Raw genomic sequence first — 17,384 nt, 5'->3', positions numbered from 1 at the left:
CTCTGTCCATGAGATTTCCTAGGCAAGAATACTGGAGTGGGTTGCCATTTCCTTCTCCAGGAGATCTTCCTGACCCAGGAATTGAACCTGTGTCTCCTGCTAGGCAGGCAGATTCTTTATCACAGAGCTACCTGGGAAGCCCTGATAGTAAGTTGTGATTTCCTCTTGCAGTGGAGTCGGGAGCCTCCCCATCTTCACTGCAGCCCTTCTGCTCTGGTTAACTCGCAAGTCCCAAAATGAGACCCAGGCTGGGTCCGCAGTATGCAGGTATGACAATGTGTTTTTTCTCCTCCTTCCCAACCCCCTGGCAAAACGTGACGTTAATATCATCAGATTTCCAGCATTTCAATGTCTGAGATGTAGTCAGCATTACAATACTGGCAAACCACTCCCCAATACTAGGAATAGCATAAGACTCACCCTCCCCCCAAGTAATTTTCTATCCCATTGCCCCTTTTAGACCCACCAGCTTCAGTGGTCTTATTTGTGTGTTTACCCCCACTGTACAGCCCTTGGAGGCAGGGTCTTGTTCCCCACCCCCGGAACTCCAGAGCACTAATCAGGGCTGGGCAGGCAGCAGGCTCAGTAAGGATGGTAGGATGGTACAGGAGGTAGAGCAGTGCACTACCCAAATCATCACACTTGTTGAGACAATCTACAAGTCAACATCCACATAGTTAGGCATCATGAGACTTGAAACGTGGCATGCATCATGACCACACACTAGAAAACCAAGAGAAACATCTGGATAATTATTTCAACTAAGAAAGAGTTAAGGTGGCTGGATATAAAAAATACAAAATTTCAGAGCTTTCTTATTTCTTACCAATTAGATGATATAATAGACACCCCCCCTCCCAAATATGACTTTCACATTTCACCAAAAATTATAAAGTAATAGAATGGATTAACAGTAATCTGGTCTATCCTAACAGTAATAGAATAAATTAACATACAGAGGGATATATAATAAGTTTGAATAAATGGGAAAGAAGTGTGTTAGAATAAGAAACTCAATATAGCTAAGATGTCAGTTCCTCTACTACTAATTCATAGATTAACAGCATGACAATTAGAGTCACAATGAGATTATTTTTAGGGGGAAGAGAAGGTTTCAAGTTATTCTGAAGTTTATTGGAAAAAAAATAAATGGGTGGCAATAACCGAGAAAAACTATAAAATCAAAGCGTAATAAGAAACTATGTTATAGGTTATATTACCAGGTATAAATCGAGCCATGAATCTAAGACAGTGGAGGAAATCCACACAATGTGGAGAAAGTAGGTCAATGGAATAAATTTTTAAGCCCAGAAACATAACTAATTTGATTAAATGAGTTAGTTGCACAAGAAAGGAGACAAACAGAGTCAATAGCAAAAGGAAATAACAAAAAGAAGAATTAGTTATGTATTTGAATAAAAAGTTTAACTAGGTTTCCTATTACATATAATAGACTCAAACAAATTAGAGGTTAAATATAAAAAAGGGAAAAGGAACAACAATAAAATTATAAAGCTCTGAAATATATATGTGTGATTTATAATCTTATTTCAGGATTATTAAAGGCTTTCTAAATACCTAAAATAGAAACTATAGGAGTACACGTCTTATGATTTTATTATATACCAAAGGGGGAGAACCTCTATATGTAAATAAGACCATAAAATCAAAAAAGCAAATAGTAAACTGGGGAAGTATCTGCAAAATATATCACAGAGTGTTAATATTCTTAATATACAAAGAGATCTTACATGTCAATAAGCAAAAGACAAGTGCCTAGTGCAGCAACGGGCAAAGGAGACATCTAAACGATACAAGATAAGAAACACAGGTGGCCGAAAGACACAGAGATGTTCAACCTCAGCACGAACCGAAGTAATCCAAATAAGCGAGGCATGAAATATTTTTTATTGCTTGTGAGATTAGCATAGGCTCTAAAAATGTGTAAAAGTGAAATGAGCACTCACTTTACAGACAGAAGTTTATTTTATATAAAACCTCTTTAGAAATGAATTTGGAAATATGTAACAAGAATCTTGTAAATGTTTATATCTGTTTACTGAGTCACTTCAACTACAGGCTTTTATTCTAAGACATTAGTAAGTTATGCATAAAGATTTCAGAATAAGTGTATATCAGGTCAGGCCTATGTGAATGTAAAAGTTACTAGAAGGGAAGGCACAAAACATTGATCTGATTCAATAACATGAAGATAGAAAATGAATAGAAACAAACAAACAAAAAAGCTAAAAAGAAACATCAGTTAATCCAGGGTTCTAGACCAAAATGGCAGAATTCTAATAAGCTGACAGTGAAAGATGAGGTTAAGTAGTGTGGCAAGTTCTTTGTCAAGTTGCTCTAAAATAACTAATGCCTATATTTCAGCTAAAAAAAAAAAAAATCCATCACTTAAAAGCAGCAATGATTTACTTTGAATTAAGTTTGCTGGGTTGGAATTCCTCCTATGAGACAGTTCTATGAACAACAGGGCAGAAATCAGTCTTGCTGGACCCCCGTTGATGACACTGTCCCGGGCTTAGCTGAGGGCACCACACAGCCGGGAGCCCTGTGACCAGGAGGGGCCTCCTTCCCCTAAGTGGTGCTGGGCTCTGGTGGATGTCATATTCCCACTTCTGAGTCTCTACTTGTTTTCTGTTTTAATTAATTTATTTTAATTGGAGGATAATGACAACACCGTGACAGTTTTGGCCGTACATCAAGACGAGTCGACCACGGGTGGATGCGGGTCCCCCCTGCCCCCAATCTCGAGTCCCCTCCTGCCCCCTCCCCACCCTGTCCCTCTGGGTTGTCCGGAGAGCTGGCTCTGGGTGCCCGGCTTCATGCACTGAACTCGCACTGTTCGAGTCCCTACCTGTGTTCCAAGGAGGATGGAAACTCTACCAGGCTCCCTGAATGGCAGCGCGCCCGGTGTAGGCTGATTACCCGGTTGTAATAAACCGAGGGTGCGACCGTGGAAAAAGGATTTCGTTTGTGCCTCCCATTCACCCAACAGCAAGACTCTTAAAGGGAAGGCAACTGGACATTGCGAACTCAATCCCTTGGCTGAGGCCCACGACATAACATCTCCTGGGGATGTGATAAGGTTTATATGGCATTGGTGTGTTTTCTGTTTGTTAACGAACAGGACATTTTCCTTAGGACAGGAAGTGGCGGGTAAGTTCCAAAGAGTACAAATCACAAGATGACGTTCAAACCCCAAATCTCACATAGCCCACACGGCTTCAAATTGTCAGGACTCTTTCCTCATCCTACTTGCCTGGCAAGTTCCCACCCTTTCTTCCCACACCCACGGACATTCCCTGGAAGCCTTGTCCCACCTCCTGGGGTGCAGCCAAGTGCATCACCTTGGGCCTTCACACCCCCTCACCTGCCCCGACTATGGGACTTCACTGATTCATCTACACATCTCTCCCACCACCCAGAGGCTGAGATTCCGGAAGGCAGGGATAACACCTCATATTTCTGCTCCCCCGGAGTGCAGGACAGTGACCAGCACACATTAGAAACTTCACACATGCTTGTTGATTTGAATAAATAAATGGAGAGACGTGGCATGATGGTTAGAAGGGGAAGTGGGAAGTTGGTGAAAGGGTGACTGCCTTGCATAGAAGTTCTGGAGGTCAGGAACTTGGGATTCACACAATGCACAATCCCTGGCATGGGACAGATACTCAGTAAGTACTTTTTGAACAACAATAACAAAATAGATTAATGATGACATCAGCTTTCTATTCACTATAGAAAAAAAATTTTTTCTTGGGCACTCTTCTCTCTTCCCATAAAGTTAGCACACCGTCCTGAAAGGGAAAATTCACACATCTCTTGGAAGGAAGGTCAGTAGGCCATGAGAGCCCATAGGGTAACCTTATCTGCTTCCTGGAGTGAACTAATGTCTCTGTTACGAGAAAGCCCAGTTTTACTTTGATTAGTAACAACAGCTGACATTTGTGTGGTGTTTATGAGTTTCCGCAGTACCTGCCATCACACCTCCGTAATGGAGGCAGGCCAGGCCAGATCAGCCTCATGGAAAGCGCGGTCAGTTACCTACCCAGCACCTTGCAGCACGCGGCGGTAGAACACAGGCTGGTGGACCCCAAATTCTATCTCCTTTTTATTAGCCTCCTTTTGCCAACAATGTCATTCACACCCTGGAACGATGGGGTCAGCATCATTCCTCTTTAAAAGCATTTAGCATTTCAGAAAGGAAAAAAGGCAGCGTGTTTAAGAGGCAGGGACACATGTTAGGAATGACTACAGCACAGAAATCTATTCTGAGAAAATCGGATGTAAGCTGGAGACAAGAAAGGAAACAACTGAAATCTGTGAAGGGATTCCATTTGTTGGAGGAGTCTGAGTCTGCGGGTGGGAAGACTTTAAGTTCTTCTCACCACCTTTCCTCTGATAAGAAATCACAGAAGGCAAATGCCAGAGCTTGGTTTGCTAAGACTCTTAAACAACAATGAACCACAATACTCTGAAGGGCTTGTATTGCACCCCGAGGCTGGGAATTTCTCAATACATCTATTTCGAGAAACACTGATTTTCTCTGATGAAGAACCAAAGACAAATCCTCCTTTAAAAGAGAATGCAAAAAACCAAAGCTGTGTCGAAGACGTAACAGTGACAATACAAAACCAAGAGAGTCTGAAATTTTGCAGGTCCAATGGTTTCCTTTAAATCTTGCTCCAAACTGGTATTTCCATTTTTCTATACACATTTACGACAAATTAGGACTAATCCTTGATACTCTAACAGTGAATTGATGTTTTTCAGAGGGCCCTTAAATCCTCCATCACGTGTAAGATGCAACTTTCAACCGCCCAGCCCCGGAAAAGCCTAGTGGTCCATGCATCTGTGACTCAAAGAGCCACAGTTTGCTTGTGGGCAGTCCTGGGACCCAAGGGTGTAGGGGGAACAAGCACCCACAGAAGACATGAGAGTGTGTCCCTTAGCCTACAGTCTAATGGGCAAAGCCTCCACTTAACCCCAGAAGCTCAGCACTGTCTCCCACATCGGGGCCACCCATCACTGGAGTCGGGCCGGATCTCTTCAGCAGGCCGGCTGTGAGCTTACCTGAATTTGGTGAAATGTGCAAGCTGCTCATGTCCTTGGACAGGCCATTGGTTTTCGGGCTGGAGATGGGTGCGCAGGCCGACGTGGCTCGGGGGGGCCTCTTCCCTGGGACTTTCACAGTGGTTCTCAGAAGATCAATCTCTTTACCGTGAACATTCTGCATGTAATCCTGTTCAAAACGTTAAACATCCAAGAGAGATTAAAAGGGAGACCTTCTACAATCTAGGACAAGAGGTTCTATGAGACATCGTGAGTCGTCATCCTATGACCCTTCCTTGGTGGTGAGCGCTTTAAAAAATAAGGAGGCTTTGATCTGGCTTGTCCTGGTGGCGTCATCATTACACTGAAATCAGCTCTGCCTCTGTGTCCTGAACTAGCCCAGGCCCTGGAGATACAGGAGACGCAGTAGATGCTTCTATGCAGGAGGATAAAGAAAATAAATACAGACATGAAATCCTACTCTGTGAGTTGATACCTATCAGATGGCACATGAGGAGCCTGGGCTCTTCCTGTGAGTTTCAGGGAAAATTCCATGGAGTAGGAACTATTTTGTAATAACCTTTTTGTCTCTGATGGCGACACCCCAGAATGCCTAGCTAAGACTGAAGTTGTCTGCTGGGAACTCAGGTAAACACTCTTAAGAGGCCAAGTGTTTTGTTCAGGAAGATATCTGAGGGGTCAGTGGTAGGGTGCTGAAAAAACATGGAGGTCCCTGATGGATGTACAAGAGCTGGATGTTCAAACAGAAAGCACATCATTTACATTCAGTATGAGGTTTCTTCAAGGGATTCACTGTACTCAGAAGCAGTGTCTTGCTGCTGTCTGTGTCTTGGAGGCGAATGACTAGCAGTTATCATGAAACTAAAGAGAAGTCTAGGTACACAGTGAGTTCTCTGGGCCGTCATCCAATTCCATGTGGAGGAAAGCAACACTTAGGAGTCAGCTGATGGATAGGGAGAGAGGAGATGGCGACTGAGAGTCAGAGTGAGGGGTCTCTTGGTGCATTAGGACTTACTGATCTTTTCATGCATTTTTATGGGCAATAAGCCCCCTTATCTCTGCAGACATATCATTAAACCAACATCGCACACTGAGAAATGACGCAGTCTATCTAAATCACTGTTGGGTAAATAATATTTCAAGTGTTTTAAGACTAATCAGGGAAGGAAATGAACAGATTCCTTCCTTGGCAGAATCCTTTGTGTGTGTTTGCTAAGTCGCGTCAGTCGTATCCGACTCTGTGCGACCCCATGGACTGTAGCTCTGTCCATGGGATTCTCCAGGCCAGAATACTGGAGTAGGGTTGCCACTTCCTCTTAAAAGGGATCTTCCTGACCCAGGGATCGAACCCATGTCTCTTATGTCTCCTGCATTGGCAGGCGGGTTCTTTACCACTAGTGCCACCTGGGAAGTCTGGCAGAGAATCCTGGGGGCATTCGTTTTATGATGTCAAAGAAAAACCAATACATGTGTATTTAGTATAAGCAATCAAGTTCAAGTCAATCTAATTTTAGAAGAACTACCAAAGGAGCCAGTATGTGGGCTGCAAGGGACGCAGGGAGACGGGAGCAGCGAGCTGTTTCCTTATAGCTGCCCGTCAACAGGGTCAGTAGATGCAGGGAGAGAAGGTGATGGTCTAGCAGCAAACTGCACAGTCAGAGGGACCAGGAAAGCCGGCCAAGGTGTGTGACGGACGCTCAAGAGGAGACACAACGTACTAGGGAAGCCAAGAGAAGGACCCCACTGGCTTCTTTTAATTGCAAGACAAGGTCAATATTTCAGGAGGTGAAGCGGCTGAGAAGCAGGGACTGGTCTATCCAAAAGCAGGAAGTTTTCTGATAGAAATTATGGCCCAAGAAAGAATCCAAAGTCCAAGTTTCCAACACAGGGCAAGAACCCAAACTGAGTTGTCAGGACAGACAGAGCCATCCTCTCTCGGCCATATGCAGAAGAGAGGACCAGCTAAGCGTCACACCTCCCCCTGGAATTATGCAGCTGAAAGTCATGGCCACGTGGGGGTTACCCCAAACTCAGGAAAGGGGCTGGGAGAATTCTCAACAGAGGAGGAGGAAGTGCTGGAAGAGAAACTCCATCACACGAGGGGAGCCTGTGATGAGAATACAGAACCCCAGAAGGTTTGGCGAGCACCAGCCCAGCAAGAGAAGATGCAACGGGGTCACAGGCGACCGCCCAAGGACAGACCTCATACGGCCAATTCTTAGCATAGAACAGAAGCTCCAAAAGCCACGGCTGGACTCAGGAGGAACATGGGACTGTAGACAGATAAAGGATCAGGGGCTGCACCACAGCAGGGGCGAACTCAGACCAGCTCCTCCAGGGAGGGACGAGGCTGGGCCTTCCTCAGTGATGATAAACCATCCAGATGGAAGCGCCTGCACCAGCTCGTACGCTGTCAGTCGAGGAAGCCGGGGGCATAGGCGCTGATGCACCCGGGGCTGGACCAACTGGGCATGTCATCTCCCATCTCTTGGTGGGGGGGGGGGACATCTGCCAGGGTTGGCCATGGGCATATTGGAAGGAGAGTCATCGCGGGTTTCAGGAAGGGAGATGCTGTGTCCAACTGGGAACAAACTAACGACTCCATTTGAAAGTTAAGATGCTTAGAAACTGCTAGAACCTGCCCCCCCAACCCCCGACATCCACCACAAATATTATTTACTATGAAAAAACTGTGACTTCAAAAGGATGAGGACAAAGGATAGAAAGAAAGTCGTTATCCTTAAATTAGGCTGAAGGGTAAGGCGGACGGGAGGAAACACCAAGGTCTCATGACGCAGCTCATCAAGAGGATGGCGAACAAAAAACACACGGAAGAAGTGACCTTCAGTCAGCACAGGACCAAGGGTCAAGGGCATTGTGAAAAAAAGGTTGTTCTCAAGCAGTTTGCATTTACTTCCCTTGATACCTACTGAAAAGGGGCAAACCTCAAGTTTCAAAACCAAAGTTAGGACTTGTAAATAATGAATTCCTTCTTGCATAGTTACTCCTTTAAAAATATCAACTTGCTATAACTTTCTTCTTTAATGCCAATTCTTAACAAATTAAAATACAATAACAGGAGTGTAATTGAGCATTTATGGCTTATGGGCTCTGAAATGAGCCTAATCAGAGAGTGACTAAACCTCAGCATGGACTCCTTTTTAATAGGCGTGTTTTAACATACAATAACCAGGATATTTTATTTAAAATTATTATAGAAATGTACCAAGTGCCAGCTCTCCAGATCTGAACGCAGCGAAGGGACCCATTTATCTTTGGCTCAGCACGGGCTGAGGGAATCTGTTTTTCCTGCCTGGGTTAGGCACTTCAAAGCACAGAAGAATTAGTTCCTAAGAAATTCAGAGGGTAAGTTTGGCAGTTCCTAAATGTCAAGCCTCTAACATTGCTAAAACCTTTACAAGATGCATTTCCTAGTCCACACAAGTCTTTCAGCTTGGTGTTTTCAGAAACAGGTGGATACCTGAATCAGTGGCTTCTAGCTTCTCCCAAGAGAAACCACACGGGAGTTTTCTGATTTTGAAAGAATTACCCTTTTCATCTGGCCCCAGCTTGGGACTTGAGGAATTGAAGCTACAACCTCTAAATAATGTCACCTCTTTAGAAGTGGGACGTGGGGCACAGTGGTCCAAAGTAGGGACCTCGCAGGGCGAAATAAAGCCTGCGAGCTTGATTTTGATATGCAAATGTTCCAGATACATCCCTTCCCCATGTTCCTGGTAGAAAAATGCTGATCGAGGATAAAAGGGGAAAAAACCCTTTAACAAGGCATGAGGGTAATTCAAAGCCAAGTACTTTTAAACAGCACTTAACAAGTCCCTGGGGCCCACTCAAGAGCCCAGGCCCCCAGAGGTGCCATCTCCTGCCCCTCAACAGCTTGAAAAAGTAGTAATTGCAAACCTATTTGCATTTTTCTTCTCAAGTTGTCCGCGCTCGTCGCCTGGATTATTTTTTGCAAGCAGGCGCCGGAGCGGAGGGACCCATCCCCGACCGGGTGGATGGAGCTCGGTAACCGCGCCTGGCGCCCCCCTGCCACCCGGCTCCCGCACCTTTGCCATCCCGTGTTTTTTACATTTTCTCCTAATTATGTTGCATCTATTGCCGTACACTTAATTAGCTGCATTAATGTGATTTCTTTTCACATAGTCAAGCAATTAAGAGCTATGATTGAGTTTCATTCAATTAGCCTCAACAAACATGCTAATTGATGTCCCAGATGCAAATGAGGTACAGTTAGGGAACCTGCTAGCAACTGAGAGCGTGTCAGGGACCCGCAGCTTCCAGCTTGCTGACGGCAGCGTGGCTCCACGTGGCTCCCACCTTCCTCGGGCCGCCTCTGGAGACGGCGCGGAGCCCTGAGCACCGCGGTGGGTGTACCAGATCCCTCCTGACTGGAGCGTTAATGAATGCGCCGCGGTAACGGTTTTGTCCTAAAATCTCACGGTTACAACTTACCAGGCCAGGAGACTGGTATCAAGTCCTTATCAAAAAAAAAAAAAAACCTTCCAGGAGTTCTCCCCATGCAGCCAAGGGAACAATGTGTGAATCTCGTCTTGGCCATCCCAGAGCCCCTCTGTGTGTGTGACGGCCTACAGTTCTCAGTAAATGGTGAGTTCATCTTAGTCAGCTTGGGGGCATTTGGCCCTTGAAGTTAAGCTCAAAATACAGCAATCCATCAATAGTCCCTAAAAATACTCTTACTATATTGATTCTCACTGCTTCCCATCCCTTTGTTACCTTTGGCTGTCTGGTGAAAGATGGTCTGCTTCATGTATTCATAGGGTACCAAAAAGCAGTTTAACAAGATCTCAGAGCGAAACCCAAATGCATCCATGATGTGATTGGCATCTCAAAGTTAGATCATCAGAATAAAACACATAGCTCTGAAATGCAATCAACATCACTCCAATTTCACATATACTTTTTAAAGGTATTAAGACTATTCGTTTCCATGATTACATGATGGAAAAAATTACAGGAATCTGTGTTCCAATTAGGTTTTCTCAGTAAGTTCTGGTTCCTAACTGTACATAAAATGTTGAGAAATTTGCAATTTTCTATTACTCTCTAATATGTTGTCTAAGTGAGATAACTGTTAGGACAGACCAATGCTTTGCTTTGGTCTTTGTGTCATGGCTAATCTAATCAAGCATTTTCTCCTTGCATAATCTAAGTTCAGCAATCCTCCAAGTGTGGTCTTCAACACCCTATCAGGGGATTCACAAGTTCAATGCTATTTTCAAAACAACCCCAAGACATCATTTGCTTTTTCCCTGTGTTGAAATTTGCTTTGATGGTGCAAAAGCGGTGTGAGTAATAAATACTGATGACTTCTCAGCATGGAGCAAGACCATGGTAACCAGGTTGTGCTTTGCACATTGTCTTTATTTTACTGATTCCTATGCTTTCAAAATAAAAACAAAAATCAGTTTCATCCAAGGATGTTCTTAATAAACCAAAACCTACCGATTAAAAGCAACCGTAACCTCTGAGCCTTTAAATTTCTCGGGTGGTGCCACGGCAAGGACACTCCAGGGTTGCTGCTGCACTCTGAAAGCAGGAATGCTCTTCCCGAAGTGTTTGATTCACAAGCTGAACTTGTCACTTGTTTGCTGGGGCAACACTTCTATTTGAAAGAAGGACTATGTCAGACACTAACTGTGGTGGTTCAGTCTTGGGTGCTTGGCAGATATTTTCTTGAAAATGAACAAAGTAAGCACTGCAAGGAAAGCAGCTGACAGTATTTGTGGCCAGTGATAGAATTTGAGCTTTCTAGTGATGATGTGAAGTTTGAAAACTTGTAACTCTCACCATGAGATTGATACCTTCCAAATACCCAGAGACTTTTTTCTGACAAGACTGGTGGTGATATTAATGAATGTGATTTGGGTGGTATTAAAAGACCCTGATTTAGAAAAAGCAGAGGGACTAGAGACCAAATTGCCAACATCCATGGATCATCAAAAAAGCAAGAGAGTTGCAGAAAAACATTTACTTCTGATTCACTGACTACATTAAAGCCTTTGACTGTGGATCACAAGAAACTGTGAAAAATTATTAAACAGATGGAAATACCAGACCACCTGACCTGCTTCCTGAGAAACCTGTATGCAGGTCAAGAAGCAACAGTTAGAACCGGACATGAAACAACAGTACTGGTTCAAAATTGGGAAAGGAGTACATCAAGGTTGTATATTGTCACCCTGCTTATTTAACTTATATGCAGAATACATCATGTGAAGTGCCAGGCTGGATGAATCACAAGCTGGAATCAAGACTGTCAGGAGAAATATCAACAATCTCAAATATGCAGATGACACCACCCTATGGCAGAAAATGGAGAGGAATTAAAGAGCCTCTTGAAGGTGAAAGAAGAGGGTGAAAAAGTTGGCTTAAAACTCAACACTCAAAAAATTAAGATCATGGCATCCAGTCCCATCACTTCAAGGCAAGTAGATGGGCAGAAATGGAAACTGGTTGAATTAAAAGACGCTTGCTCCTTGGAAGAAAAGCTAGGAGAAACCTAGACAGCGTATTAAAAGGCAGAGACATCACTTTGCTGACAAAGGTCTGTATAGTCAAAGCTATAGTTTTTCCAGTAGTCATGTACAGATATGAGAGTTGGATCATAAAGAAGGCTGAGTGCTGAAGAAATTGATGCTTTCGAACTGTGGTGCTGGAGAAGACTCTTGAGAGTCCCTTGGACCACAAGGAGATCAAACCAGTCAATCCTAAAGGAAATCAACCCTGAATATTCATTGGAAGGACTGATGCTGAAGCTGAAGCTCCAATACTTTGGCCACCTGATGTGAAGAACCGATTCATTGGAAAATACCCTAATGACAAAGATTGAAGGCAGGAGGAGAAGGGGTGACAGAGGATGAGATGGTTGGATGGCATCACTGACTCAATGGACATGAGTTTGAGCAAGCTCTGGGAGATAGTGAAGGACAGGGAAGCCTGGTGTGCTGCAGTCCATGGGGCTGCAAAGAGTCAGACATGACTTAGCAACTGAACAACAACTTGATGAAAAGCATTGCCATTTGGAAATCTGTGTACCTCAGTTAAACAAGCTTTCTGAAATGACTGGTGCTGAATGTCACATGCATGGATACAAGTTCATTCAAAGTGCAAGACAGGTCATTGAATTTTAAATCAGCAAGGAAGGAAAAATTCATTGAATTCCTAAGCTTTAAGAAACTGTCACATGTTGAGTTTTGGTGGAGTATCTGAGAAGACCCACAATCTGAAATGGCTATTAAAGTGCTCCTCCCTCAACCCTCCTACACTGTTGGTGGGAATATAAATTGGTGCAGCAGTATGGAAAAGAACAGAGGTTCCTCAGAAAGCTAGAGTTGCTATGTGCTCCAACAATCCCACTCCTAGTCACTCGATCATGTCTGACTCTTTGTGATCCCATGGACTGTAGCCTGTGAGGCTCCTCTGATCCCATGGACTGTAGCCTGCGAGGATCCTCTGTCCATGGAATTTCTCAGGAAAGAATAGTGAAGTGGGCTGCTAATTCCTACTCCAGGGGATCCTCCTGGCCCAAGGATCAAACTCCATCTCTTGTATCTCCTGCATTGGCAGGCAGGTTCTTTATGACTGTGCCACCAAATATCCAGACAAAATTATAATTCAAAAAGACAAATGCACCCCAGTGTTCACTGTAGCACTACTGATAACAGCCAAGACATGGAAACAACGTAAAAGTGCATTGACAGATGAATGGATAAAGAAGTGGTACACACAGACGAAAGACTGTTACTCAGCCACAGGAAAGAATGAAATAATGCCACTAGCAGCGACATGGATGAACCTAGAGATTACCATACTGAGTGAAGTAAGCCAGACAGAGAAAGACAAATATCACATGATGTCATTTATATATAGAAATCTGAAACATGACACGAATGACCTCATCTAGGAAACAGACTCACAGCCATAGAGCACAGGTTTGAGGTGGCCAGGGGTGGGAGGGGGCGGGAGAAGGAGGGACTGGGAGTTTGGGGTTAGCGGATTCAAACTGTTATACACAGGAGGGATATGCAACAAGATGCTACTCCACAGCACAGGGACCTATATTCAATATCATATAATAAGCAATATGGAAAAGAATATGAAAAAGAATGTATACATGAATCACTGAATCACTGTGCTACAGAGGAGAAATTAGGCGAGGGTGGGATGTTTCAAGAGAATAGCATCGAAATATGTATATTATCTAGGGTGAAACAGATCACCAGCCCAGGTTGGGTGCATGAGACAAGTGCTCGGGCCTGGTGCACTGGGAAGACCCAGAGGGATCGGGTGGAGAGGGAGGTGGGAGGGGGGGACCGGGATGGGGAATACATGTAAATCCATGGCTAATTCATTTCAATGTATGACAAAAACCACTGCAATGATGTAAAGTAATTAGCCTCCAACTAATAAAAATAAATGGGAAAAAAAAAAACCACACCACTGTAAATCAACTATGCTTCAAAAAAAGAAAATTTTAAAAGCACACAACATTTAAAAAAAACGAACTCCTCCCTCTTCCAACTAAATATCTTTATAAGAGTTTTTTTTTCACATACTTTAAAAGTGCTTTGAAAAAAGGAAAACAATACTGCTCTGCTCACAATTTCCTTTTGTTTTGGAAAATATCTTTTTCCTAAACAATGTTTGTGGGATAGTATGTGATGGGTGGGTTATTATTATTTTAAATGAATTCTAGAATGTCAAATTTTTTCCTGTTCTAATTTCTCCCATGACAAACATCAATAGATATAATCCACAGAAACAAAAACTCATTCAGATTCCGCGATTTTTAAGAAAGTATAAGGGCCCTAGAACCATGAGTCCAGCTTAATGTTCACAAACCAGCCAAGGCCTGGGTGTGTGTGATTTTATGCACCCAACTGGGGGACGAGCAGGTACTAGACATGGTCAGCAACCTGTGTGTCTTCTCCTGGAGGAGAGGAGTAACTCAGTCTTCCCCATTTTCACAACAGTTCACGCATGTCCAGTTTCAAGAGGAACAGAAGTCTGTATAAATCTTATTTTTAAAAACCTTTACTTCTGGGCTCAAAAAAAAAGTATGTAAGAGAAGCCACTGTCAGATGCCCTTCCATTCCCAAACTCTGCTTAATGCTATTTTCTAAGGAAATTCCTCTATAAAGACACACATAATACCATCCCTTCAAAGAGAGCAGCAAACGCTCAAGTCCGACACGTGTGAATGGTAAACAATAGCCTCATAGACAGTCACTGGCACAGAGGAGAGTGACACCCTGAAGATGCCATGAAGATATTGGAATACTTCGAGAAATCTTCCGGCCACGTCCATTCAGCTCACACACCTCAAAGAGGACAATTTCTCCTTATCTCCACAGGACCACAGTTATAATAGCAAGGTAGGAGGCAGCTTCAAAGAGAAAAGCCTTGGGAGAATCAATTTGGTTTCCTAAGACGGCCAAGAGAATTCCAGAGTCTCACTTCTGGAGCTGCTTCGGAACGACCACTTGACCAGTGCGTAACCATGTGAACTCTGGCTGTTGCAGGGAGAAGGCAGCCAGCAAACTGGATGTCTAACAGTGACTGAGGCAAAGGCAAAGCTGACAACGCCTGACTCTGAACAAAGGCTTCACTGCGCCCGGGTCATTAACCTAAGACGCATCAGCAGAGAAGGCTGGTGAAGCGTCACGCGAGTGGTGGCACCCTTCCTGTATCAAGGGGAGCTCAACACCCTGGGGTAAACCTCTCCGGAGCACAGGCTGTCAGCACTCAAGTCCATGCTGGGCTCAAGTCCAACATAAGCTCGGGTCGCAGGTTAATACGCATGCATGCTCAGTTGCACAGCTGTGTCTGAATCTTTGTGACCCCATGGACTGTGGCCTGCCAGGCTTCTCTGTCCATAGTATTTCCCAGGCAAGAATACTAGAGAGGGTTGCCATTTCCTTCTCCAGGGGATCTTCCTGACCCAGGGATTGAACCCACGTCTCTGCGTCTCCTGTATTGGCAGGTGGATTCTTTACCACTGAGTCACCTGGGAAACATAGGTTAATATAATATACTAAATCAGAGTAGAAAACTTCCACAATGAATTATGAATATAATCTTTGTGCTTCTTGATTGTCTCTGTCTTGATTGACCTTGTATATTGAGCTTTACACTGCAAGACAGATTTTTCTCATTTTAAGTTAAATTGAATATTACCCAGTTGTAACACATGCATGCTCAAACCTAGCCTTACAAAATGAACGTGTTGGATATGCAGGTCTCTTCCAGAGGCAAGCATGAGTGAAAGCTCACTGCAGTGAACTTCAAGGAGCCAGCGCCATTCCTGGCTCTATGAGTATTTTTATAATTAAATATGGCTTGAAACAACTGGACCCGTACTTAGATCTGACAAAGTCTGAGTTATGTAGGAATATTCACCATAATGATAATTAGATCTATCTGAACCTTTTTAAAACTCCGGATTCCTTGGGATGCATTTGCTAGAATGTGAAGCAGTTAAAGAAACAGATTTTTTAAAGACAGAAAAAGCACACACAGTTATCTTCCAAGGACACTAATGATAGCTATCTTCTTCTACCGTTTTAACCCAACAAGGACTGAAAAATTCCCACTTCAGTTTTTGCCCAACAGAAAATTCCTTCTAATTTCAAAACTTTGACTAGGCCTATCTAGAAAAAAAATGCTTTTTTGCCTCCCTGACACAGTTCTTGGAGTGATTCTGTTTTCCTAATGCTATTTACTGCCCACCAAGGTGGTTTACAGTAATATAATCAGATTCATTTCAAATGAAGAGTGGTCAATTCACTGACGAATATAGTTCTCTGGTTTTCTAAATTAAGACTAGCTGCAGAAGACAGAGCTTCTCCAGGCCAGAGGATGGCCTCAGAGTAAGAGTGCCTCTGTCTGTCAGGGCTTGTGGACTGTTTCATCATCCCGGGTTCTGACTTCTCATCTTTAAAAATAAGGATAATAATAATTCTTGCTTCAAGCAATTGTTGTCATGATTAACTGAGATAATACATAAATAGCGTGAAAGAATCCCAAAGCCCTTAATAAATGTCGGCTCATACTGCTCATGTCTAATCAAAATACTGAAATATTTGCCCTGTGATTTTATGTGGGCATTTCCAGAAGTATAGGTGTTATCCCCACTGGAGGTAGCCATTCCAACTTGATAAGCCATTGGCGGTGACTTGCAATGCTATTTTTCACTTAGCAGGATAGGGGAAAGAAACTGTCCTCTGCAAATGCATGACATTTTCTACTTTTTCTTCCCTTTCTCCTTTTCTTTCTTTTTTTGGTGTGGGGGGGGGAGTCGTGGGGGTGGGGGAGACATGTAGAGGGTAGTCAGACATTTTTATTGCAAAACGCCGTCTGGAAAAGATGCAAAACAAAATTGCTAAAAATGCAAGGGAGAAAAATACGGGAGAAAAACAAAAGGCCCCCTTCCCCTTGCTTATTGAGTTCAAAGGCATAACAGGCAAGCGCCCTGCAGCCAATGGGAAGCTACACTAATTTTAAAGCCATAAAACGCTATCAAGTGCCCTGCGGGGCAGGGCTACACTGAGGCTCGTGGCACCTAAATAAGATGCGGTTCATTTACTTCGCAGCTTAGCCTAATGTAATCATCAGCGGATTCTTAGCCTAGAGTTGTAACAGGCAAATAGCCGCTGCGGCAGAGGCGGCACTCCCAGCCATCGACGGGGACGCCGCTAGATTGCTGTTGATTAGAAAATTTTTCAGTTTTGACAAGCACTTAATGAACATAAATCGCACCTTGATTGGTTTCCATTTGGGGCCACGGGCACACCTGAGAAGAAGCCATCCTCTGAGTCTGCATCGCTCCCTTCCTCCCAACACCTTAGCAACCGGCCAGCAACCGGGTTAGAGCCGGAGCAGCACACATTTATAAAGTCTAATGACGAAACCCCATCTCTCGGCAGCGGGGGAAGAACATTCCCGCGCTGTCCCTCACGTCCGAGCTCTCCCACTGAGAGTTCTCCACAGCGACTTGCTGCCAGTGAAGAAAATGGATGCATTTGATTTATCTACCTTTGGTAAGGATTTCCAGCCACAATTAGTAACCCTCCCAGGGCCCCAGTGGAAAACAGAGTGAGCTGTTGCTGCTGTTGTTTTACTTGCTAAGATGTATCCAGCTCTTTTGCAAGCCTGCTGACTGTAGCCCGCCAGGCTCCTCTGTCCATGGGATTCTCCAGGCAAGAATACTGGAGTGGGCTGCCATTTCCTCCTCCAGGGGATCTTCCCGA

The 17,384-nt window shown here is 43.9% G+C and overlaps 1 protein-coding gene across 9 annotated transcripts in view; it reads right to left on the bottom strand.

Annotated features, from left to right (window-relative positions):
* AGAP1 (ArfGAP with GTPase domain, ankyrin repeat and PH domain 1) overlaps positions 1-17,384 on the bottom strand; it is a 568,266-nt gene that overhangs the window by 173,999 nt on the left and 376,883 nt on the right. For all 9 annotated transcript variants that reach the window (XM_070463558.1, XM_070463559.1, XM_020905503.2 and 6 more), the window contains one exon: positions 5,095-5,263. In XM_070463558.1, the coding sequence (XP_070319659.1) occupies positions 5,095-5,263 (169 nt within the window). The remainder of the gene's footprint in view (positions 1-5,094; positions 5,264-17,384) is intronic.

The sequence above is a fragment of the Odocoileus virginianus genome, unplaced genomic scaffold (assembly GCF_023699985.2).
Source record: "Odocoileus virginianus isolate 20LAN1187 ecotype Illinois unplaced genomic scaffold, Ovbor_1.2 Unplaced_Contig_4, whole genome shotgun sequence".
Classification (NCBI taxonomy): Eukaryota; Metazoa; Chordata; class Mammalia; order Artiodactyla; family Cervidae; genus Odocoileus; species Odocoileus virginianus.
This window is presented reverse-complemented; position numbering and strand designations above follow the sequence as displayed.